The sequence below is a fragment of the Ranitomeya variabilis genome, chromosome 3 (assembly GCF_051348905.1).
Source record: "Ranitomeya variabilis isolate aRanVar5 chromosome 3, aRanVar5.hap1, whole genome shotgun sequence".
Taxonomy (NCBI): domain Eukaryota; kingdom Metazoa; phylum Chordata; class Amphibia; order Anura; family Dendrobatidae; genus Ranitomeya; species Ranitomeya variabilis.
Genome location: NC_135234.1, coordinates 30,105,640 through 30,131,110, shown reverse-complemented (window position 1 = coordinate 30,131,110; position 25,471 = coordinate 30,105,640). Strand labels below are relative to the sequence as shown.

At 45.1% G+C, this 25,471-nt stretch overlaps 1 protein-coding gene across 2 annotated transcripts in view; it reads left to right on the top strand.

The window, feature by feature from the left end:
* TTC3 (tetratricopeptide repeat domain 3) overlaps positions 1 to 25,471 on the top strand; it is a 210,500-nt gene that overhangs the window by 66,699 nt on the left and 118,330 nt on the right. Inside the window, exon 1 of one of the 2 annotated variants that reach the window (XM_077293881.1) lies at positions 12,501 to 12,690. The exons of the other annotated variant lie outside the window; for it this stretch is intronic. Coding sequence (XP_077149996.1) covers positions 12,538 to 12,690 — 153 coding nt within the window. The 5' untranslated portion in view covers positions 12,501 to 12,537. Of the gene's footprint in view, positions 1 to 12,500; positions 12,691 to 25,471 lie in introns of those variants that run through there. 2 annotated transcript variants of the gene reach the window in all.

Genomic DNA, 25,471 nt, shown 5'->3' with positions numbered 1-25,471 from the left:
CAACCAATCAGCATAAGAACACGCTCACGGTTCTTAGCCTATAAGAATACAGGAACAATCTGTGCGTCAAAGTTTTGTAGAACAATACACCCTCAGTCTCATGTTCTACCGAGGTTGCAACAATCAAGGTCTCATCAAAATCTCATTCTACCGAGGTTGCAACAATCAAGGTCTCATCAAAATCTCATAACAGCTGTAACCTTTAGCCTACTAACAAAATTTATATCAAAACAACAAAATGGAGTCGAAAAGCACAAAATGGAGATTCTTTCTTAATTTCTTCCTTCACATTCCCCCCTAGATAAATTTTGTTAATTAATGTCCAGCATCAGAGGTACTATCCCAAGCTATAAGCTTGAGGGATACTGGTCTTCACATGGCTGGTGCCATGTTACCAGCCATGTCTGCTGCGGCGTACCCGTCCCCCCTGTATACTAGAATTTACGAATAACAATTATTGATAACAGTAGTGGGGATCCTTTGAAGATAGCCATGCGCTTGGCTCCAACATCTTCATCAGGTAACTTTGTGAAATCGGTGTAGAGAAGAGCAGGGGTGGCAACGCTTTTGGTTTCATTATTAGTTATCTTGCAGAATTTCCTAATACATACAGAAATACACCAAAAAAACAAGTTTTAGTATTACATACATGACAAAGATAAAGGTGAATACTGGCAGCCATTTTAAATACAGTTATATCTGCAAGCATAGGAAAAAGTTATTGTTTCACAGTATGAGTATAGCAGTACAAAAAAAGTATATAAGAAAATATATTTTCACCTTGACAATCCCCCCTAAATACTAAGTTTTTTCTTTAAAGAAAGATCCTTCGAGACTGTCCATGTGATGGGAAAAGGGGAGGTGGATTTCTTCATCCAGACACCTCCAGAAACTCTCCCCTAGCGAAAGGCCTCCAGGCAGCTGAACCCTTCACTAACCTCACATGGAGTTCTCCCACTGTCCCTAAACTAAATCTCTTAGCATCATCTGAGAATGGGGGGTTCTGTCTACTCTTTTGAGGGGGACATACTTAGGGATCTCCCCTGGATCAGTACCATCGTACTCTGGTGGGTCTACTTCTTAATTGTAGAAGGTGCCAATCGGAGTTGCTTTCACTAACTACCTAGGCCTGCCCAGGTGCACTTATACGTCCATCATATTATCATTATTTGTTTGTAAAATGAGAAAGGTTGGTTCTCAGGGTCAGCCAATTGTTTTTGCATAGCTAGTCAGAGGGCCTCCAGGGATAATACTCCTGTATCTGTCTTACCCTACCTGATGTGGTTGGTTCTCTGGTGGTGGGCAGTGACATGACATGCTGGTCTACAGCCCCTTCCCAAAAGGATTACTGTCAGCCTACTCCTAAAAGTTAGTGTCTCCAGTATCCACCAACCACAATCCTGTGTCAGCTTATGTCACTGCATGTGATCTTGTCTGGACAGGATTCAGTGTAATTCTCTTAGGTCGGGTTGCAGCACGAGTCATACAAGTATTAGGGCCCAAATCCTCAACTATACCCTAAAAGGCATCACAGCTATAATTAACAAATCTTTGTTCACTGTAATATATACATATATATATTTGATCCATTCAACATTTTTATTAATCTGCACCTGTGGGATTATAGAAGCAATGCCAGCATAAATCTGGTTCTGGGCTTTAAACTGGTCAGGCACCCCCCTTGGCACTCCAATGGCATCAATATATACTAGTGGATCTTCTTCATAACTCATGTGGAGCTGATCGAGACTTCTCCTCTTTCTGGTAGGTTCATCAGGTATCTTTGGATCCCAAAAATAAAATCTTGAACTGCATGGCTAGTTTAACAAGGGTGCATTGACCTATCCAGGCATTAGGCAACCTGGGACGGAGCTTACCATCTCCACATAACCAATAAATGTCGTACATATATTCTGTATGTTTGGTTAGCAAATCAGTATCTAGAGAACTGCTCCCTTTGCAGAAACCTGTCTCGAAGATCCCTACTAGTGTACCTGTGGTGTCGTGGGAATTATAGCAGGTGTAATTGTCAGCTAATACGGTTACTTCTCCTGGGACCTTTAGTTTTTAGGTTCCTTATGAAATAGTGGGACATAATCTGGGCAATCAGTGGACTTCAAACCTTTCAACAAGTTCATGACACAGGCAGTGGTGTTGTCATCAGGAAAAAGCAATGCATGTGTGTAGAGATGTGTATTCGCAGCAGCACAAGCAATACATCCTACAGAGATATTCTGGACTCTTACATTGTATCTCACCCATTCTAACCATAGGTTTTTCCTTGGGGCTGTTTGTGTTTCTATCGAGAAAACCTCTTGCCAACTGAGACCTGGAATGGGGATCACTTCATTGACTACATTTTGCAAACGCTCACCTGGGCCTAAATTCCCATGGTATCCACTACTAAATACATAATTATAATGCCTTCCCAGTACAAATGTCTGCAGGTCAGCAGATTGGGGGCTTTCGAGATTTAGGAGGAGGGGGTGACAACTTTTACCCCATTTACAGCCCCTAAGTGGTTGCAGAAGGGCTGTTAGATGCATTCTCTCACGGAGACTCCTACCCGTCCCATCCTTGGGAACATGGCTTCACTAGATTTATATCCCCAATCATCTCCCGTATTCCAGGCAGCATCTGACCAATAATAACGGTTATTGTTGTCATTTCTGGTGACACATATATAAAACTGGATGATCTCCTCTACCACCCGTTCAGTCTCGGGGCACTTGACTACATTACAGAAATCAAATCGCCAGATATTTGCCGGGGCTGTCAGGTTTACCCAGAGAATAATGGGACCAGAATTCTTATTTTTACAATAGGGACCAAAGAGGTAGGGGCGAGGATAGCCCTCAGTTCCAGGATCAAAAACAACAGTCTCTTTTACAGTGTGAGGCGTGGATCCAGGTGCTCTTTCCTTCAAGTTTTACTGCAGTGGGGGTAACCAAGATCACCGTGTGAGGTCCTTCAAATCTCGGCTGGAGACAATCTCTGCGCACAAACTTTTTCACATACACCAGGTCTCCTGGCACAAAGAGATGGTGTCCAGGAACCTTGTCTGGGTCTGGAAAAGAACTGAAAACGGTTAAATGCACTTTGGCAAGGTGTCCATGTAAGGCCTGCACATAGCTAGTCAAGTCCTGGTACTTGAGCTGCAAGTGTTGTGGAAAGAAACATTCAAAATTGGGGCTCCTGCCAAACAGAATCTCATACGGTGACAGTCCTGTCTTCCTGTTTGGGGTATATCTTACTGAAAACAAAGCTAGAGGGAGGCATTCTGTCCATGGTTTACCAGTCTCTGCCATTGCCTTCTGGATTTTAAGCTTAAGAGTTCCATTTAGTCTCTCCACTTTTCCACTGCTCTGTGGATGGACTATGCAATGCTTGACTTACCCCCAGTGCTGCCATTACCTCTGACATGATCTCTCCAGTAAAATGGGAACCCCGATCGCTTTCAATGACTTCAGGAACTCCTTACCTGCATATGATCTCAGCCATCAGTTTCTTCACTGTTGTCTTAGCCGTAGCTTTGGCAACTGGGTAGGCTTCTGGCCAACCTGAAAATAAATCAATGCAGACCAACACATACTCATACGTCCCTACCCTGGGTAACTGAATATAATCAATCTGCAGTCTCTGGAATTGGTAAAGGGGCCGGGGAGCGTGTTTGGATGGGGTTTTCACTGTCCTACTCTGATTATGTGTGGCACATATCATGCAGCTCTGTACCTGGCTTTCTGCGCAGGTGGAAAACCCCGGGGGCAATCCGTTGTTTCTGTAGGGTGTCACACATGGCCGTCTTCGAGTGGTGCACATTCCCGTGCAGAACCTGTGCCATCATTGGGTACAGTACCTGTGGTAGGCAGACCTTTTCACCCCTCCCCCATAGTCCAGTGACGGTATCAGAGCAAGCCCCTATCTTTTGCCACCTATTTTTCTCCTCCTTACTTGCCTGTTCTTGTAACCGGGCTAAGATGTCTTTCAACACAAATGGAGATGGTGGGGTGTCTAGGTGATGTACTTTAGAGGCTACAGGAGTGCTTGCTGCTTTCTTGGCAGTCTGGTCTACCAGTGCGTTACCCTTTGTCCGTCCATCAGTGCCTTTGGTATGTGCCTTTACCTTTATGATGCCTGCTTGGGTGGGAAGCTGTAGTGCATTCATAAGTTGCTGGACTGCCTCAGCACGTTTAAAGGGGTGGCCATTTGCTGTCAGGAAAGCCCTGGCTCTCCAGATAGGCCCATAACCGTGTGCAATGCCAAAAGCATACCTGGAATCAGTGTAGATATTTACAGTCTTACCTTCTGCTTCCTGTGCAGACATATGAGCTGACATTGACTCTGCCTTGATTACCTCATGTTCTGAGACCACAGCATATCTGGTACAGAAGCGTCCTTGGTCATCTTGGTGACGGGATCCATCTACAAAAAGCTCAAAATAAGCATTAGAATAGGCACACTAGAGACCAGCCGTTTCCTGAGACATCAATTCTAGACAATCATATGGTTTGGAAACCTAATCTTGTTCCTCTGGATCCATTCTAGAAAGAAAAAGTGTCCTTGCTCATGTCCCCTACTCCTCCCCCCTTTGGATCCAGGGGAACTAGGGGAAGAGTAGCGGGGTTCAGGACAGCGCACCTTTTTAAAATAGCACACTGAAGTCGCAGCTGTCCAGCCATGTGGCTAGGTTGTACTTGGTTAAGGATACTATATACATCGTGTGGGGTGGCCATAGCCTCTCCTGGTTGCAAGGGGCCATAAGTGGCAAGGTAGGCCTGACACTCTTGGGCTATGACTGGCCCCCCTTTGGCATAACTGTCCACGTCAATTGTCATCCCTGATAAATGAATGCAAACAGAACTGGCAATCTGGGTGTAATGGAATGCTGAAGAAGACATTGGCAAGATCGATAACTATGAACCAAGCGGCATCCTGAGATATCTGGGACAAAAAAGTATGTGGCTTAGGCACCACCGGAGTTTCTGGAACAGTAACTGCATTAAATGCCCGTAGATCTTGTACCAGCCGGTACACAGGGGGTTGGCCGGGTGGGGTCTTTTTCTTAACGGGAAACAAGGGTGTGTTACATGGGGAAACACAGGGTATCAGGGCACCATTATCGAATAACATTTGTATTTGCCCCTTGAGGCCCCGCTCCTGATCATGTTTCAAAGGGTATTGATGGACTTTAGAAAAAGGGGCACCAGGTTTGAGAAACACTTTTACTGGTTCTACAGGCATTATTGGGGGAGAATCTGGGTCTATCAGGACCATCATAACCGTAGGAAGGGCAAGTAGGATACACATCTCTTTATATTCATCTGCATAGGAGTTATATAACGCAAGGACCATCTGACCATCATCTTGGAATTATATTCTGGAGCAGAACTGTAATAATAAATCTGCCCCCAGTAAATTTACCGAACATATAGAAGAGATTACGAACTGAGCAGTAACTTCAGGGAAAGGTCCCACAGGGATAGGTTTTATAAGAGTATATTTATTGGGTCTGTTATCTACTCTAATTAAAACAAGCTCTTGATCTGAGAATTGACATGGGGCTGGGGAGGGAGATTCCCAGACAGGGTTAAAAGGGATATTTTAGTATGAGACTGGATTTGTGTACCATGGGAGGAGGGCAGAAACTAGAATCTGTTACATGAACCGCTGATAATGAGCGTCCTTGCAGCTGTGAAAAGGGGGGCTGTATTTGGAGCGGGGGAATTGCTGTCAGCGTTTAGCAAGGGAAAGGTGGGGGCTACAACTCCGGGTCTTCTTGCTTCACAATGGTAACAGACCTCTCTTGAGAATTAGTAACTCCGCATACATCACAGATCCACGCAGCCGGATCATAGGGTGGAGGCGCACTAAGTTTTGGCAACCCACAGAGCTTACGGTCGGGAGAAGAGGCTTGATTTCCTGGGGAGGGACCTTATCATCAAGCAGGGAGACCCCCTGTTCCAGATCATCATTTTTAATTGTTTGTCTTTCTGACACATTATTCTCAAACGCTTTCTCAATACCTTCCTGCACCACAAAACATCCAGACTTTATCATAGGAGTAGACAGCTTTCATTTTTCAACGTAGCAAAAAACAATCAGAATTCATTTTCTCTGTTGATCCTCAATTTGCTATATATCAACCGCTCAACTTACTTTTACCAATCTTTCAATCACTTACAAATTTCCTTCTAAAACTAGACACTAGATTTCACTTTCAATTTTCCAGATTATATTTCTTTGTACTTCAAAACAATATTATCGCTTTAAACAAAGCACAGATCTATCAGCGTGTACAACACTAAAAAAAAAACACAGAGAGACTCAAGAGCGCAGCGACCTGCTGCTGCCCCTCCCTACCAGAAACACGGAGATAGGAAGAATCAAAGCATTCCTCAGCACAGAAAAAAGCCATAACGCAGCTGTATAACTCACCCCGCCCATCGGATATTCCAAAGACAAACACAGATACGGAAATACAGCAGTTCTCAGACTTAATTAATTTCTACAAAATCTTCATCGCACAATTCACATACCAGATTGAGAATATTTTCCCTGCATTCCTGACAGATTTCTTTTCCCTTCTTTGGGTTAACAATATCTAATTTTTATCACACAATTCAAAGTCTTCTTCTTCCACGGACTGATTCTCCTTTAAAGCGAAATACCCCTACTTAGTCGTGTATAGTTACCAGAGCGGCCGTTTATAGTCTATTCCACTGGGGTTTTTACCTGTCCCCCTCTGGGACAACCCAAAATCGCGGTACTCAGTGAAAGGAGGAGGGCGTCTTAGACTTAACCCTCCGGACACCCCTGGAAATATTTAAATCAATATATTCCTGAGTTATGCATCCTACCCATCTTCGATCACCTCACCGCGCAAATCGCGGTACTCAGTGAAAGGAGGAGGGCGTCTCAGACTTAACCCCTCCGGACGCCCCTGGACATACACATATATATCTATGTATTCCTGAGTTGCGCATCCTACCCAATCTTCGATCACCTCACCGCGCCTGATTCTAACAGTGATCAGGAATTCAGGGTATTTTGACTGTAAAGAGAATTACATCACTGGTTAATCCGGAGTGTCCGTCCCTTATGAGGTACGGTTCAAGCACTGGGCTTCCAACGGAACTACACCTCTATATGATTCCACCCAAGAATCATCCCACTCCGGGGACAAACCTCAGATCCTCTTTGCAGCAACAAACACAGCAAAACCACACCAAACGGTCAGTCTGGACAGTATAACTGCCAACTTACCGTGGTTGTTGTGGGGGATGATCAGTCCCAATTTTCCAGTGCCTGTGTCCGGCCCGAGGATCCTTTGTCTTGTTGTCCTCCGGGGGGCAGAAGCGTTCCTGCTTGGATCCCGGGTTTCGGCACCAACTGTTGAGGGAGGATTTAAAGTGATCCTTCACGGTTAACCCAGTGATTTCCAAATTAATATATAAAGTGTTGCCGGCAACTGAAAATGACCAGACGGAGACGTGTGTCTCTGTATGGGGGATCGAGCTGATCTCTGGCCCCCGTTTATTCTGCATGACTATATCACAGTCATAGAAATTACACTTCAACCAATCAGCATAAGAACACGCTCACGGTTCTTAGCCTATAAGAATACAGGAACAATCTGTGCGTCAAAGTTTTGTAGAACAATACACCCTCAGTCTCATGTTCTACCGAGGTTGCAACAATCAAGGTCTCATCAAAATCTCATAACAGCTGTAACCTTTAGCCTACTAACAAAATTTATATCAAAACAACAAAATGGAGTCGAAAAGCACAAAATGGAGATTCTTTCTTAATTTCTTCCTTCACACAGTTTTTTGTCATAGTTATAGACAACTTTTCTTTTTCAACGTCCCAAAAACAATCAGAATTTCACTTTCAACTTCCAACTTACAATATTTCTTTGTAGTGCAAAACAATATTGTCGCTTTAAACAAAACACAAATCTCCCAGCGCGTACTACACCAAGAAAATACAGAGAGACTTAGAACGCAGCTACGTGCCCCCTCCATACCAGAGACACCGAGATAAGAAAATTGCAGCATTCCTCAGCACAGAAAGGAGAAAGCAATTGCGCAGCTGTTTGACCCCTCCCATCAGGTTTCTCAGAAATCTACAGAAACAGAATACAGCAGTTCTCAGACTTAATTAATTTCTACAAAACCTTCATCACACAATTCACATGCCAGAACACCTTAGAAAAACCAATGATTGAGAATATTTTCCCTGCATTCCTGACAGATTTCTTTCCCCGTCTTTGGGCTAACAATATTATTATTTATTATTATTTATTGTTATAGCGCCATTTATTCCATGGCGCTTTACAAGTGAGGAGGGGTATACATAATAAAAACAAGTACAATAATCTTAAACAATACAAGTCATAACTGGTACAGGAGGAGTGAGGACCCTGCCCGCGAAGGCTCACAATCTACAAGGGATGGGTGAGAATACAGTAGGTGAGGATAGAGCTGATCGTGCAGCGGTTGGTTGATCAAATTCATCACACAAATTCAAAATCTTCTTCTTCCACGGAAACTGATTCTCCTTTAGAGCTAAATATCCTTACTTAGTCGTGTACAATACTAAAACGGCCGTATAATCTATTCTACCGGGTTTACCTGTCCCCACTGGGACAACCCAAAAAACACAGTACTCAGTGAAAGGAGGAGGGCGTCGTCTCAAACTAGCCCTCCGGACACCTCTGGAAATACACATATATATCTATATATTCCTGAGTTACGCATCCTACCCATCTTCGATCACCTCACCGCTCCTGATTCTAACAGTGATCAGGAATTCAATATATTTTGACTATAAAGAGAATTACATCACTAGTCAATCCGGGGTGTCCGTCCCTTATGAGGTACGGTTCGAGCACTGGGCTCCCAACAGAACTACACCTCCTATATGATTCCACCCAAGAATCACCCCACCATCGGGGACAAACCTCAGATCCTCTTTGCAGCACAAACACAGGAAAACCACACCAAACGGTCAGTCTGGACAGTATAACTTCCAACTTACCGTGGTTGTTGTGGGGGATGATCAGTCCCAATTTTCCAGTGCCTGCGTCCGGTCCGAGGGTCCTTTCTCTTGTTGTCCTCCAGGGGGCAGAGGCGTTCCTGTTTGGGGCCCCACGTTTCGGGTGCCAATTGTTGAGGGAGGATCTAAAGTGATCCTTCACGGTTAACTCTGTGATTTCCAAATTAATCTACAAGGCGTTGCCGGCAACTGAAAATGACCAGACGGAGACGTGTGTCTCTGTTTGGGGGGGATCAAGCTGATCTCTCTGGCCCCTGTTTATTGTGTATGACTTTTCATAGTCATAGAAATTATACTTCAACCAATCAGCATAAGAACACGCTCACAGTTCTTAACCTATAACAATACAGGAACAGTCTGCGTCAAACTCTCGTAGAACAATACACCCTCAGTCTCATGTCCTGTCTAGATTGCAACAATCAAGGTCTCATCAAGGTCTCATAACAGCTGTAAACTTTAGCCTACTAACAAAATTTATATCAAAACAACAAAATGGAGTCGAAAAGCACAAAATGGAGAATCTTTCTTAATTTGTCCCTTCACAATACAATATTCATGCATCCTGCAGAACAATGGACACAAGGTGTTATCCTAAAATCTAGTACAATAGGCTCGTAGATGAGACATTAATGTCATCAGGCCTCAAAAACAAATTCACTTGCAACATAAGGCACAGAAAAAAATAAAAGAAACCTGAAAGAAAGGCAAACGCCTAGGGCAAGAGCTATACATCTTGAGGGAACCAGGGGGTTAAAATATATACACATCTATCTCTACACACGCGCACACACATACATACATGCGAGCGCACACACATTATACAGTCAGATATAAATAAAATGAGTATCACTTTGTATACATTGCAAAAGATTATTGCAAAAATAGCAATAATGACCGTTATTGTGCCAAAATAATGCTAGCAAAATAAAACCTGACAGTGTCCATATTATAAAAACCAATATTGATATACAGCTCACAAACACCGGTCAAATACCAACATACAGTGTCCAAAATATACCAATATTCAGTGCCCAAATATTACAGACCAAATACTGATGTATGTTGGTATTATATGAGCAATGCCCAAATAATACTAATATATGGTCGCCAAAAAATGCCAATTTACAGTGCCCAAGTATTACAAACCAAATAATGTATACAGTACTCAAATAATACCAATCATATTATACCAATATACAATACGCAAATAATACCGCCATACAGTGCTCATGCAATTCAATAGTAGCAATAGAGAAATATGTGGGGAAAAAAGGAACGTTCTCCCCCATCTGATTGTTCAGGTGGAGTCATCGCTACAAACATATCCAGTATCTAATCCTTACACTCCAGGTGAGGTGGATAAATAATAATAAAAAAAACTAAAGCAATTGAAAAATTGTGCATGTCACCCCCATGTGCAGCACCATGTCACCCCCATGTGCAGCACCATGTCACCCCCCATGTGCAGCACCATGTCACCCCCCATGTGCAGCACCATGTCACCCCCCATGTGCAGCACCATGTCACCTCGCATGTGCAGCACCATGTCACCCCGCATGTGCAGCACCATGTCACCCCGCATGTGCAGCACCATGTCACCCCGCATGTGCAGCACCATGTCACCCCGCATGTGCAGCACCATGTCACCCCGCATGTGCAGCACCATGTCACCCCACATGTGCAGCACCATGTCACCCCGCATGTGCAGCACCATGTCACCCCGCATGTGCAGCACCATGTCACCCCGCATGTGCAGCACCATGTCACCCCGCATGTGCAGCACCATGTCACCCCGCATGTGCAGCACCATGTCACCCCGCATGTGCAGCACCATGTCACCCCGCATGTGCAGCACCATGTCACCCCGCATGTGCAGCACCATGTCACCCCGCATGTGCAGCACCATGTCACCCCGCATGTGCAGCACCATGTCACCCCGCATGTGCAGCACCATGTCACCCCGCATGTGCAGCACCATGTCACCCCGTATGTGCAGCACCATGTCACCCCGCATGTGCAGCACCATGTCACCCCGCATGCTCAGCACCATGTCACCCCCCCATGCTCAGCACCATGTCACCCCCCCATGCTCAGCACCATGTCACCCCCCCCATGCGCAGCACCATGTCACCCCCCCCCCATGCGCAGCACCATGTCACCCCCCCCCCATGCGCAGCACCATGTCCCTCACCCATGTGCAGCACCATGTCACCCACATAGCCTCCCCATGCCCGCCCAAACGTCCCATACACATGAAAAAAAAAACATCACATACTCACCTCGGTCCCGTTCCGCGGCGCTCTGCTTCTCTCCCTGCCTCTGGTGCGCGGACTCTCTGGAGTACACAGCTGACACGATGAAATGACATCATCGAGTCAGCTGTTTCACTCGCTGATTTCTCCACCAAATGAGTCAGCGGCGCAGTGCAGATGGAGACAGCGGGCGGGCACAGTGTGGCCCGTGGACCTCTGGTTGCCAGCCCCGCCGCTGTCTCGGTCCGCGAGCCGGACTGAGACAGCCAGAGGGCCGGATGTGGCCCATGGGCTGCACTTTTCCCAAGTCTGCTGTAAAGCATAAGTCGAAAAAACAATGGGAAAATTGTGTTTTGGGAAAAAATTCCCGTTTTTCGGAACATTATATGGTAAAATGGTGTCAGTAAAAACTGCAACTAGTCTACCAAAAAACTAGACTTTGAAGTAAAAATTTTTTAAAAAAAGCGCAAAACTAAAAGGTAAAAAAAAGCTCAAAATGTGAATAGAGCAAATATTAGGGCCTTTTCTCACAGTTTGGATTTTATGTAGATTGTTTTTCCTGCCCTGTTTTTAGCCGTTAGTTATTTTGGGTGGATTTCACACAGAAAAATTGAAATTAGCCGCAATGTATGAGAATGGCGCTAATGTTTGTGGCAGTTGGCGTCAGAACTGCGAGGGTCCGATGGTAAATAAGTGTGGGGGGTGAAACTGAATGTACGTTTTCAGTAAAATTTGATGTTTACATCTACGCAACAAATCCCGAATTTAACAAGAGTGTCAGATGCCTTCTCTGTAAATTTTGCGAGTGGGAAGTGAGTCCCTTTGTGAACGTCGCCTTGATTTTTTTCTTTGATTGTGTTTTCTGCCACAAAACCTGCTGGTGTGCGGAAACCTTTATCACACTGTTTACACTGCTGCGTTAGAACAAGACACTGCTACATCGGTGCCCGTATATTGTACGGGGCGGTGAGGAGGCGCTCACTTTCCTCACAAGTTACCTCACACCAGTCAGGCTGACAGTGCTTTTCCCGCCATCCGTTCAGCCAGTGAGAGAGCCGGGTTCGGGTCACGTGACCGGTTTCGGCTGTTATCTCTGCATCCTGTTGTTGTGTGCAGCTTTCTTAGCCAATGAGAACGCAGGAAATGGGTCACCAGTTTCCGTGTGTGGTATAAATAGCTGAGGCGTCCGGACTGACTGCATAGTGTAGGATTCAGTGTGTGGTCTGCCATGGTGCCGGCTTCACCGCCCGTATGCTGGCACCGCCGCCTGTCAGCTGAGGAGCCTTCACCCGAGCCTCAACCCGGGCAATATGGTGATAATATGGCTGAGCCAGCGAGGGTCAAGTTCCTGGGCTTCACCAGGAAGAGCAGGAAAAAGAAGGTTTGTGTTGTGTTCCTGTCAGGAGGAGCAGACATGTCTTATTCAAGGCAAAGTGCCTTTTTTAAAAAAGCAATAAAACATCTATTTATCTATCTATATCTATAACTCTATAACTGTGTGTGTGTATGTGTATATATATATATATATATGCGTTATGCCGCGGGTAAGTCACTCCGTTACCGCCGCTATTAACCCTGTGTGACCAAGTTACCAAGTTTTTACTATTTTTGTTCATGCCTGCACCAACCCAGTGACAGTGTGCACATCTTTTTCCTGAAGTTACCAAGTTTTTACTATTGACGCTGCCTACGCGGCGTCAATAGTAAAAGGATCTAATGTTAAAAATAATTTTAAAAAAAATCATATGACCGCGACATCATCACAGGCCCTGCGCGAGAAGGACCTGCCATGACGTCACGGTCATGTGACCACGACGTCATCACACCCTGGGACCGGAAGCTGCCGCCTGTACCGCGCACAGGCGACAGAACTACAAGTATGGTGAGTATGTTAGAACTACAAGGGGCCCTCGGATCGGAAGGTGAGTATGTTTATTTTTTATTTTTTAACCTGTGACATACGTGGCTGGGCAATCTACTACGTAGCTGGGCAATATACTACGTGGCTCTGTGCTGTATACTACTTCGCTGTTCAATATACTACGTCACTGGGCAATATACTACGTGGCTGGGCAATATACTACGTCACTGTGCAATATACTACGTGGTTCTGTGCTGTATACTACGTCACTGGGCAATATACTACGTTACTGGGCAATATACTACGTGGCTGGGCAATATACTACGTGGCTGGGCAATATACTACGTGGCTGGGCAATATACTACGTGGCTGGGCAATATACTACGTGGCTGGGCAATATACTATGTGGCTGGGCAATATACTACGTGGCTGGGCAACATACTACGTGGCTGGGCAATATACTACGTGGCTGGGCAATATACTACGTGGCTGGGCTATATACTACGTGGGCTGTGCAATATACTACGTGTCTGGCCAATATACTACGTGTCTGGCCAATATACTACGTGGGCTGTGCAATATACTACGTGGGCTGTGCAATATACTACGTGGACATGCATATTCTAGAATACCCAATGCGTAGAATCGGGCCACCATCTAGTGTGTGTATATATATATATATATAAATTGGAACAGCATCCAATACTACCTCAATAGCGTGCAGAGCTTTCCCAACCAGCAGTCCAATAGCCTCCAGTCATAGTATCAAAAAAAAGAAAAGCAGCACAAAATAATAGAAAAAAGTGGATATATATATATTTATTTTACTGCAAAATGCTGCGATTTTCCACCAAAAAGATGCATTATCACGTGCGTGTGTTGGTTGCCGGATGATGGCTGCCATTATTTTGATGCTGCGTTAAAAAATGTTCACGCCGTGGACGAGCTTTGCCACAAGCTGCCGCTGCCAGATTTTTGCACTTTTTTTTGTGTTTCACCAGTCATAACTTTTTTTTTTTTCCCCTGCATTTACCTATCCGTACCAGGGCTTTGTGGTTTGTTTGTTTTTTTTCTCGAGAAGCAAGTTGCAGTTTTGAATGGCATCATTCATTTTACCATTTAAAGTATTATCAAAACAGAAAACAAAATTACAAGTGCACTGAAAAGGTAAAAAAATTAATCTCTTCTGATGTTTTGTTTTTATGACGTTCCACAATTTTATAATGTGTAATTTAATTTTTTTTTAGTAAACTCCACCTCCCTACACACTGAAAAAAAAAGTAAATTTTTTGGGGGGGTTCAGACTTTTTGTTTTGTTTGCGCCTTTTTAGAATAAAACTTTGCCTGATTTCTGACTTTTCTTCCATTTGCCAAAAATAAAAACAACATTGCCACATTTCAAAAAGTAAAAAAAAATAAAAAATGATAAATTGGCCAAAAAATCTGAATGCAAAAAATTGCCCATGTTGTTGAGAAAATGGCATAAAGGAGAAAGATTGAAAACCTTAAAAATATTGCAAAAGCCATAATTAAAGGGACTTGAACCTTGGTGGCCTATTTTTACGATCGTCATCATTGTGTGATCTGTGGGGGTGCGACACTTGGCACGTCCACTGACTAGCTGTTGCTTGTGTCGGCAGTGGCCTGAGCTGCACAGCTCCATCTGCGGAATAGTGGCTGTGCCGGGGTGCTAAACATCCATCCTTTATTGATCTGAATAGGGACGGGTTTGCAGTACCCGCACTCGGACACTGCGATCAACGGAGCTGTGCTGTGCAGCTCCGCAACTGAGCAGTTCAGCCTGACACCAGGAACAGCTGACTGGCGGCGTTGGCGCGTCCCCATCAATCGGACATTAAAGACCTTTCCTAAGGATTGGCCATCAATGAAGTCCTGGACAACCTCTTAAATTTGATGCAAAGTTAAGATGCCTGAAATCTAAACATTTGTTACAAAAGAAAAAAAGATAGATCAGGGTTTTAAAGGGAATGTGTCACAATTTTATTTACTTTTTTAATTATTCAACTGTAAGGACTCCACCACAGGGCTGCTCTGAGCAGTAAGAGCAGTGCTATGGCGGCGCCGTCGTCCATTGGTGAGAACAGCTCGGTAGCCTGACGTTAGCAGTACAATGACAGGGGGATGGCGTGCTCTCACCCCGATGTCACCGTAATGTTCAGAGCTCAACAGAGAAATTGCCATGCTGCTGTGCTCTGAACATAGGCTCCGCTCCGCTATGTGATTATAAACCTCATTGAGATACAGTGATATCTGCAGACACCGTACTAAAGTCTCCTTCAAAGTGCATCAGACCAGATGACTGTCACTGGCCACTGCTCTCTGCACATTCAACTTCATTGTTCAAAGCGCAGTAATCCGTGATAGTCATTTCTTCTGATGAACTGTGCAGACGCAGCAGTAAAGCCTCATGTGGTCGTTCATGCATCATTGACATCTGAATGAGGCTTTCACTGACATAACAGTCGGTGTTCAGAGCACAGGATCGTGATGATATCTCTGCTGTGATCTGAACACTGCGGTGTGTCTCCTTGAATTACTGTGCATCTAATTCCATCCAGTTTGACGCATTTTGAGAAACTAATTCCTGCCTGTCCAAAAACTTCCACGCTTCGAGTGCCCAACGCCCGCCTGGCATAGTGTTCATCGCCCTCCTCGCATTGAGTGCCCGGCGCCCTTTTCGCACCGAATGCCCGTCGCCCTTTTCGTATCTAATGCCCGTCGCCCTTTTCGCATCGAATGCCAGCCACCCTCTTTGCGTGGAATGCCCGTCGCCCTCTTGGCATCGAATGCCCGCCGCCCTCTTGGCATCGAATGCCCGCCGCCCTCTTCGCATCGAATACCCTCCGCCCTCTTCGCATCGAATGCCCGCCGCCCTCCTTGCATCGATTCTCTGCTGAGCCGCATGTCCAATCCCAGCGCATGGCATAGCGAGCAGCAACAACTAGCAGAATTTCCGCTGTCAGCCGTCCTTGGTGACACAGTCCACATGTCAGTATCGCATTGCAGTCACCAACACAATGTCTCTGCGCTGTGGAGGGGAGGAGGACTTTAGCCACATGTGAGCACATCTTACCCACACTTACTGTCATAATCCCAGCTACGGTAGCAGTACACTAAGGTTTCATGGAAAATTTCAGCAACTGCTCCCCCTATTGTTTAGAAGTAGGAAATATTAAAAGTTTTTTTTTTATAATTTTTTTTACCATAAAAAAAGTTAATATAAAACAATAAATCATTTTCTCTTAAGGAGTTGTCCCATCTTCAGGAAATTGTACCCAGGTGCATTTTGACATAAAAGAAACTGTACTGTACTCTGGTCCGCTTGTGATCCTTTGATCTCTGGCGCTGGCGTCACGTCTACAGTGCAGCACCCAAACAGTGACTCTGAGGGAGGAGGGTGTTCTGGCTGCACTACCACATTTACTGGCTGTGGATGTGATGTCAGCGCTGCAACCAGAGGCGTAGCTAGGGTTTTGGTTCAGGGGGGCGAAACTTCTGAGTGGGCCCCTAACCAGGTAACCTTGATTACAACTGGGTGACGCACTCCAATAGTGGAGGAGAACCTCAGCAGATGACCGCGCTGGTACTGAAGATAATCTCTATACAATAAACATACGGTAGATATTACCTTCATATTGTCAGCTGTAGATACCAGTCCTATGGAACATTTCAGAGATCACAGCACAGTTACAGATGGTGATTCCCGCTGACGATCTTTCTGATGGAATCATTCACTTTTCCCATCTTTTCCATCTGGCCCAGACCGACATGACAACTTCATCCAGCCAGGACTCGTCTGCAGAGATTACAACAAAGACACATTTCACTTCTCACATTCCAGCCCCATCACCATCTATTCCCAACCTGCACAAACTCCTCATCCTGCTGATACCCCAATACTGAGCCGCTGCTGCCGTATGTGTCCCTATTGCTGCCCCTGATACCCCAATACTTAGCCGCTGCTGCCATATGTGTCCCTATTACTCCCTTGCTGTGTAGTTCTCTGTGCCTTCTAAATTCTAATCACCCCTCTATAATATAGTAATGGCAGGTGCAAGTGCCCTAGACAACAGTGCCCACATTTTGCCCCCTAGAAAGTAGTAATGCCCTGTGTGCCCCTTTGACAGTCACAGTAACCTTAGTTCCCCTTTTGACAATAAGTGCCCACTTTACATTTAATTAGGTCTCAAGTCCCCCCCCCCCGTACAGCTACCTATACACAGTATGATGGCCCCTTCACTGTAATCCCCACACTGTACGATGACCCCCTAGATAGCCTCCATATAGTATAATGCATCAGATCATCCTAAATATAGTATAATGCACTCCCCATAGGCCTACTCTATATTGTATAATGCAGACTCTATAGCACAAGACAGCACCCCATAGGCAGACTCTGTAGTATAAGGCAGCACCCCCATAGACAGACTCTATAGCATAAGCCAACCCCATAGGCAGACTCTATAGCATAAGGCAGCACCCATAGGCAGACTCTATAGCATAAGCCAACCCCATAGGCAGACTATAGCATAAGGCAGCACCCATAGGCAGACTCTATAGCATAAGGCAGCCCCCATAGGCAGACTCTATAGTATAAGACAGCACCCCATAGGCAGACCCTGTAGTATAAGACAGCACCCCATAGGCAGACTCTGTAGTATAAGGCAGCATCCCCATAGGCAGATCCTGTAGTATAAGGCAGTACCCCCATAGGCAGATCCTGTAGTATAAGACAGCACCCCCATAGGCAGATCCTGTAGTGCAAGGCAGCACCCCCATAGGCAGATCCTGTAGTGCAAGGCAGCACCCCCATAGGCAGATCCTGTAGTGCAAGGCAGCACCCCCATAGGCAGATCCTGTAGGATAAGGCAGTACGCCCATAGGCAGATCCTGTAGTATAAGGCTGCACCCCCATAGGCAGACCCTGTAGTATAAGGCAGCCCTCCATAAAAAAACAATAAATGAATAGTCACCACTCTTCCTCCTTGTTCCAGCAGTGCTCCCTGCTCCCGCTCATCTCCTGACAGCGGGTGCTTGGTGGTGACATCATCGCGTCCAGTGTCGGTGACGTCAGACGCTGACGGGATGATGGGAGAAGGAGCGTAGCACTTCTTCCCTCATCAATGCGGTCAGCTGTATCGGCTAAATGCTGAAACAGCTGACCTTGCGGTGACGGGCGGGGGGCCCACAGCTGGCAATCCGCCTACTCAGGGGCCCCACAGCGGGCAGGCGGCAGAGCAGGGAGATCGATTCTCCATGCTCTGCCGCAGAATGTAACCGTATCGGCGTGCTGCTGTAGCGTAGCTCCGAGTGGTCCCCCTCTGCCCTCCTGGTAGCTACGCTACTGGCTGCAACCGATGTCAGACACCGGGAGCAGCACAGAATCACTGGTGGACCTGGGGATGGTGAGTACACTTTTTTTTTTTTTTTTTTAAACCAAAAACAGGAACTAAGAGTTCCTGAAAGGGATATGCTTTATTTAATGTCCTTTCTTTGCATTTAGTGCATATATTCAGTGGTAAAGCTTCCGCACTTATGTCAAACTTACCCATATCTCTCCATTTACTCAGAAAAAAAGTGTCCCTTGCACCTTTAGGGTAAGTTCACAAAGGGCTTTTTTGCTGCGTTTTTTTTTTTTGCTGCTTTTTTTTATGCTAATTTTCAGCTGCTTTTTACAGTACCAGCAAAGTCTTCTTTCATCGTTTTTGCTGTTTTTTCAGCATTTTTCACCCATTGACTTTGAATGGGTGTTGAAAAAACGCAGGTATCATTATTTGCTGCTTTTTTGCTGCTGAAAATTCAAGGACATTAGCATGGACAAAGAGAAAAAAAAGCACCAAGTAAGCAACAAAAAACGCACCTAAACCTGTTTTTTTGAATCCGCTTCTATACTGCCAAGAAGATCAAGTTTTGCTGCAGAAAAAAAAGCAGCAAAAATGCCCTGTGTGAACTTACCCTTATGCTTTCTTCCCTATACAATACACTGTGTTCCAAATTATTATGCACAAAGAGTTTAGGAGTGATAAGGTTAGAATTTTTTTTGTTTGTCATTTAAACTCATTGATGGTGATGTGTGTCAGGACTCTTTAACCCCTTCATGACCTTGGATTTTCCGTTTTTCCGTGTTCGTTTTTCGCTCCCCTCCTTCCCAGAGCCATAACTATTTTATTTTTCCGTCAATTTGGCCATGTGAGGGCTTATTTTTTGCGGGACGAGTTGTACTTTTGAACGACATCATTGGTTTTACCATATTGTGTACTAGAAAACGGGAAAAAAATTCCCAAGTGCTGTGAAATTGCACAAAAAGTGCAGTCCCACACTGGTTTCTTGTTTGGCTTTTCTGCTAGGTTCACTAAATGCTAAAACTGAGCTGCCATTATGATTCTCCAGGTCAGTATGAGTTCATAGACACCTAACATGACTAGGCTATTTTTTATGTAAGTGGTGAAAAAAAAAATCCAAACTTTGCTAAAAAAAAAAAAAAAAAAATTGCGCCATTTTCTGATACCCGTAGCGTCTCCATTTTTCGTGATCTGGGGTCGGGTGAGGGCTTATTTTTTGCGTGCCAAGCTGGTGTTTTAACCCCTTCATGACCCAGCCTATTTTGGCCTTAATGACCTAGCCGTTTTTTGCAATTCTGACCAGTGTCCCTTTATGAGGTAATAACTCAGGAACGCTTCACCGGATCCTAGCGATTCTGATTGTTTTTTCGTGACATATTGGGCTTCATGTTAGTGGTAAATTTAGGTCGATAATTTCTGAGTTTATTTGTGAAAAAAATGGAAATTTGGCGAAAATTTTGAAAATTTCGCAATTTTCACATTTTGAATTTTTATTCTGTTAAACCAGAGAGTTATGTGACACAAAGTAGTTAATAAATAACGTTTCCCACATGTCTACTTTACATCAGCACAATTTTGGAAACAAATTTTTTTTTTGCTAGGAAGTTATAAGGGTTAAAATTTGACCAGTGATTTCTCATTTTTACAACAAAATTTACAAAACCATTTTTTTTAGGGACCACCTCACATTTGAAGTCATTTTGAGGGTTCTATATGGCTGAAAATACCCAAAAGTGACACCATTCTAAAAACTGCACCCCTCAAGGTGCTCAAAACCACATTCAAGAAGTTTATTAACCCTTCAGGTGTTTCACAGCAGCAGAAGCAACATGGAAGTAAAAAATGAACATTTAACTTTTTAGTCACAAAAATGATCTTTTAGCAACATTTTTTTTATTTTCCCAAGGGTAAAAGGAGAAACTGGACCACGAACGTTGTTGTCCAATTTGTCCTGAGTACGCTGATACCTCATATGTGGGGGTAAACCACTGTTTGGGCGCACGGCAGGGCTCGGAAGGGAAGGAGCGCCATTTGACTTTTTGAATGAAAAATTGGCTCCAATCTTTAGCGGACACCATGTCGCGTTTGGAGAGCCCCCGTGTGCCTAAACATTGGAGCTCCCCCACAAGTGACCCCATTTTGGAAACTAGACCCCCCAAGAAACTTATCTAGAAGCATAGTGAGCACTTTAAACCCCCAGGTGCTTCACAAATTGATCCGTAAAAATGAAAAAGTGCTTTTTTTCACAAAAAAATTATTTTAGCCTCAATTTTTTCATTTTCACATGGGCAACAGGATAAAATGGATCCTAAAATTTGTTGGGCAATTTCTCCTGAGTACACCGATACCTCACATGTGGGGGTAAACCACTGTTTGGGCACATGGTAAGGCTCGGAAGGGAAGGAGCGCCATTTTTTTTTAATGAAAAATTATCTCCATTGTTAGCGGACACCATGTCGCGTTTGGAAAGCCCCTGTGTGCCTAAACATTGGAGCTCCTTCACAAGTGACCCCATTTTGGAAACTAGACCCCCCAAGGAACTTATCTAGAGGCATAGTGAGCACTTTAAACCCTCAGGTGCTTCACAAATTGATCCGCAAAAATGAAAAAGTACTTTTTTTTCACACAAAATTTCTTTTAGCCTCAATTCTTTCATTTTGACATGGGCAACAGGATAAAAATGGATCCTAAAATTTGTTGGGCAATTTCTCCTGAGTACGCCAATGCCTGATATGTGGGGGTAAACCACTGTTTGGGTGCACGGCAAGGCTCGGAAGGGAAGGAGCGCCATTTGACTTTTTGAATGGAAAATTAGCTCCAATCATTAGCGGACACCATGTCGCGTTTGGAGAGCCCCTGTGTGCCTAACCATTGGAGCTCCCCCACAAGTGACCCCATTTTGGAAACTAGACCTCCCAAGGAACTAATCTAGATGTGTGGTGAGCACTTTGAACCCCCAAGTGCTTCACAGAAGTTTATAACGCAGAGCCATGAAAATAAAAAATAATTTTTCTTTTCTCAAAAATGATTTTTTTAGCCCACAATTTTTTATTTTCCCAAGGGTAGCAGGAGAAACTGGACCCCAAAAGTTGTTGTCCAATTTCTCCTGTGTACGCTGATACCCCATATGTGGGGGTAAACCACTGTTTGGGCACAAGTCTGGGCTCGGAAGGGAGGTAGTGACGTTTTGAAATGCAGGCTTTGATGGAGTGGTCTGCTTGCGTCACATTCCATTTGCAGAGCCCCTGATGTGCCTAAACAGTAGAAACCCCCCACAAATGACCCCATTTTGGAAACTAGACCCCCCAAGAAACTTATCTAGATATGTGGTGAGCACTTTGAACCCCCAAGTGCTTCACAGAAGTTTACAACGCAGAGCCGTGAAAATAAAAAATAATTTTTCTTTCCTTAAAAATGATGTTTTAGCAAGCAATTTTTTATTTTCACAAGGGTAACAGGAGAAATTGGTTGCCCAATAGTTGTTGCCCAGTTTGTCCTGAGTATGCTGGTACCCCATATGTGGGGGTAAACCACTGTTTGGGCACACGTCGGGGCTCGGAAGGGAGGGAGCACCATTTGACTTTTTGAACGCAAGATTGGCTGGAATCAGTGGTGGCGCCACGTTGCGTTTGGAGACCCCATGATGTGCCTAAACAGTGGAAACCCCTCAATTCTAACTCCAACACTAACCCCAACACACCCCTAACCCTAATCCCAACCCTAACACCAACACATCCCTAACCCTAATCCCAACTCTAGCCATAACCCTAATCACAACCCAACACACCCCTAACCACAACCCTAATCCCAACCCTAACCCTAATCCCAACCACAACTTTAACCCCAACACACCCCTAACCATAACCCTAACCACAAGCCTATTCTTAATCCTATTTTCAACCCTAGCCCTAATTCCAACCCTAACTCCAATTCCAACCCTAACCCTAAGGCTATGTGCCCACGTTGCGGATTCGTGTGAGATTTTTCCGCACCATTTTTGAAAAATCCGCAGGCACTGCGTTTTACCTGCGGATTTCCAGTGTTTTTTATGCGGATTTCACCTGCGGATTTCTATTGAGGAACAGCTGTAAAACGCTGCGAAATCCGCACAAAGAATTGACATACTGCGGAAAATACAGCGCAGCATTTCCGCGCGGTATTTTCCGCACCATGGGCACAGCGGATTTGGTTTTCCATAGGTTTACATGGTACTGTAAACCTGATGGAACACTGCTATGAATCCGCAGCGGCCAATCCGCTGCGGATCCGCAGCCAAATCCGCACAGTGTGCACATAGCCTAATTCTAACGCTAACCCTAGTTCTAACCCTAGTTCTAACTCTAACCCTAGTTCTAACCCTAGTGGAAAACAAAAATATTTTCTTTATTTTATTATTGTCCCTACCTATGGGGGTGATAAGGGGGGAGGTCATTTACTATTTGTTTATTTTGATCACTGTGATAAGTTTACCACAGTGATCAAAATGTACATGGAATGCATCTGCCGGCCGGCAGATTCGGTGGGCGCACTGAGCATGCACCCGCCATTTTGGAAGATGGCGGCGCCCAGGGAGAGGACGGACCGACTTCGGGAGGCTCGGTAAGTATGAGGGGGTGGTGGTGGGGGGGATCGGAGGACGGGGGAGCGGACAGGAGCACGGGGGAGCGGACAGGGGGACGGAGGGGGGTTCCGGACAGAACGGAGGACTGGGGAGGAGATCGGGGGCGGTGGTGGGGGGGCAGAACATGATTTCCAGCCATGGCAGATGCTATTGCAGCATCGGCCATGGCTGGATTGCAATATTTCACCATTTTCATAGGTGAAATATTGCAAATTGCTCTGATTGGCTGTTGCACTTTCAACAGCCAATCAGAGCGATCTTAGCTACGTGGGGGCAAAGCCACCCCCCCTGGGCTGAAGTACAACTCCCCCTCTCCCTGCAGATCGGGTGAAATAGGAGTTAACCCTTTCACCCGATCTGCAGGGACGCGATCATTCTGTGACACAGCATATGCGTCACAGGTCGGATTGGCACCGACTTTCATGACGCATACGCTGTCACAGGTCGGGAAGGGGTTAATGATACCATTTCGGTGCAGATAACGTTCTTTTGATCGCCCGTTATTGCATTTTAATGCAGTGTCGTGGCGACTATAAAAACGTAATTCTGTCGTTTCAAAATTTTTTCTCGCTACGCTGTTTAGCGATCAGGTTAATGCTTTTTTTTATTGATAGATCGGGCGATTCTGAATGCGGCGATACCAAATATGTGTAGGTTTGATATTTTTTTATTGTTTTATTTTGAATGGGGCAAAAGGGGGGGTGATTTAAACTTTTATATTTTTTTTAAATTTTTTCACATTTTTTTAAACTTTTTTTTTTTACTTTTGCCATGCTTCAATAGCCTCCATAAGAGGCTAGAAGCTGGCACAACGCGATCGGCTCTGCTACATAGCAGTGATCATCAGATCGCTGCTATGCAGCAGAAATGCAGGTGTGCTATGAGCGCCGACCACAGGGTGGCGCTCACAGCAGGCCTGCATCAGTAACCATAGATGTCTCAAGGACCTCTATGGTTACTATTCTGACGCATCGCCGACCTCCGATCATGTGACGGGGGTCAGCGATGCGATGATTTCCGGCCGGAAGTGCCAGCTAAGTGCCGCTGTCAGCGTTTGACAGCGGCATTTAACTAGTTAATAGCGGCGGGTGAATTGCGATTTCACCCGCCGCTATTGCGGGCACATGTCAGCTGTTCAAAACAGCTGACATGTCCCGGCTTTGATGCGGGCTCACCGCCGGAGCACTGCATGAAAGAGGGGGCTCTGACATCGGACGTACTATACCGTCCAAGGTCAGAAAGAGGTTATATCACTGAAAGCAATTGCAGATACCTGTGCACATTAGTTTGGCAGGTGTGTCCAAATAAAGGCAAGACTACTTAAGAAGGCTCTTCCACATTATTAAGCAGCCTACATTTTTTGCCAAAATGGGAAAGAAAAAGGATGTGTCGGCTGCTGAGAAGCAACAAATTGTGGAGTATTTAGGTCAAGGCATGACTACAATCAACATTGCCAAGACACTTCATCGTGATCATCGCACAATCAAGAAGTATGTAGCTGATTCCCAGCACACACGTGTGCGTGCTGATAAGGAAAAATTGAGGACCCTTTCCAACAGGCAATTGCGTAAGGTTAAAAGAGCAGCTGCAAAAATGCCTCGTCATAGCAGCAGACAAGTATTTGAAGCTGCTGGTGCCTCCATCGTCCCCAGAACAACACGATGCAGAGTCCTTCAGAGGTTTGCAGCTGTGCGTAAGCCATCCTGTCGACCACCTCTATCCACTGCAACAAGCAGAAACGGCTCCAGTGGGCCAAACGATACATGAAGACTGACTTCCAAACTGTTTTGTTCACCGATGAGTGCCATGCAACGCTCGATGGTCCAGATGGATGGAGTGGAGGATGGCTGGTTGATGGACACTCCATGAAAACATGGCTAAGGCGCCAACAAGGAGGAGGTGGAGTAATGTTTTGGGCTGGAATCATGGGGAGAGAGATTGTCGGCCCCTTTATGATCCCTGAAGGGGTAAAGGTGAACTCCATAATCTATGTGGAGTTTATAAAAACACTTCCTGCTATGGTTCAAGAGGAAGAACCGTGCTTTCCGCAGCAAGATCATTTTCATGCATGATAATGCACCGTCACATGCTGCAAAAAACACATCTGCATCTCTGGCTGCTATGGGCACAAAAGAGGACAAACTTATGGTGTGGCCACCATCTTCCCCTGACCTCAACCCCATTGAGAACCTCTGGAGCATCATCAAAAGGAGTGTCTATGATGGCGGGAGGCAGTTCACATCTAAGCAACAGCTCTGGGAGGGGATTCTCTCCACATGCAAAACAATTGAAGCAGAAACCATCCAAAAACTGACAA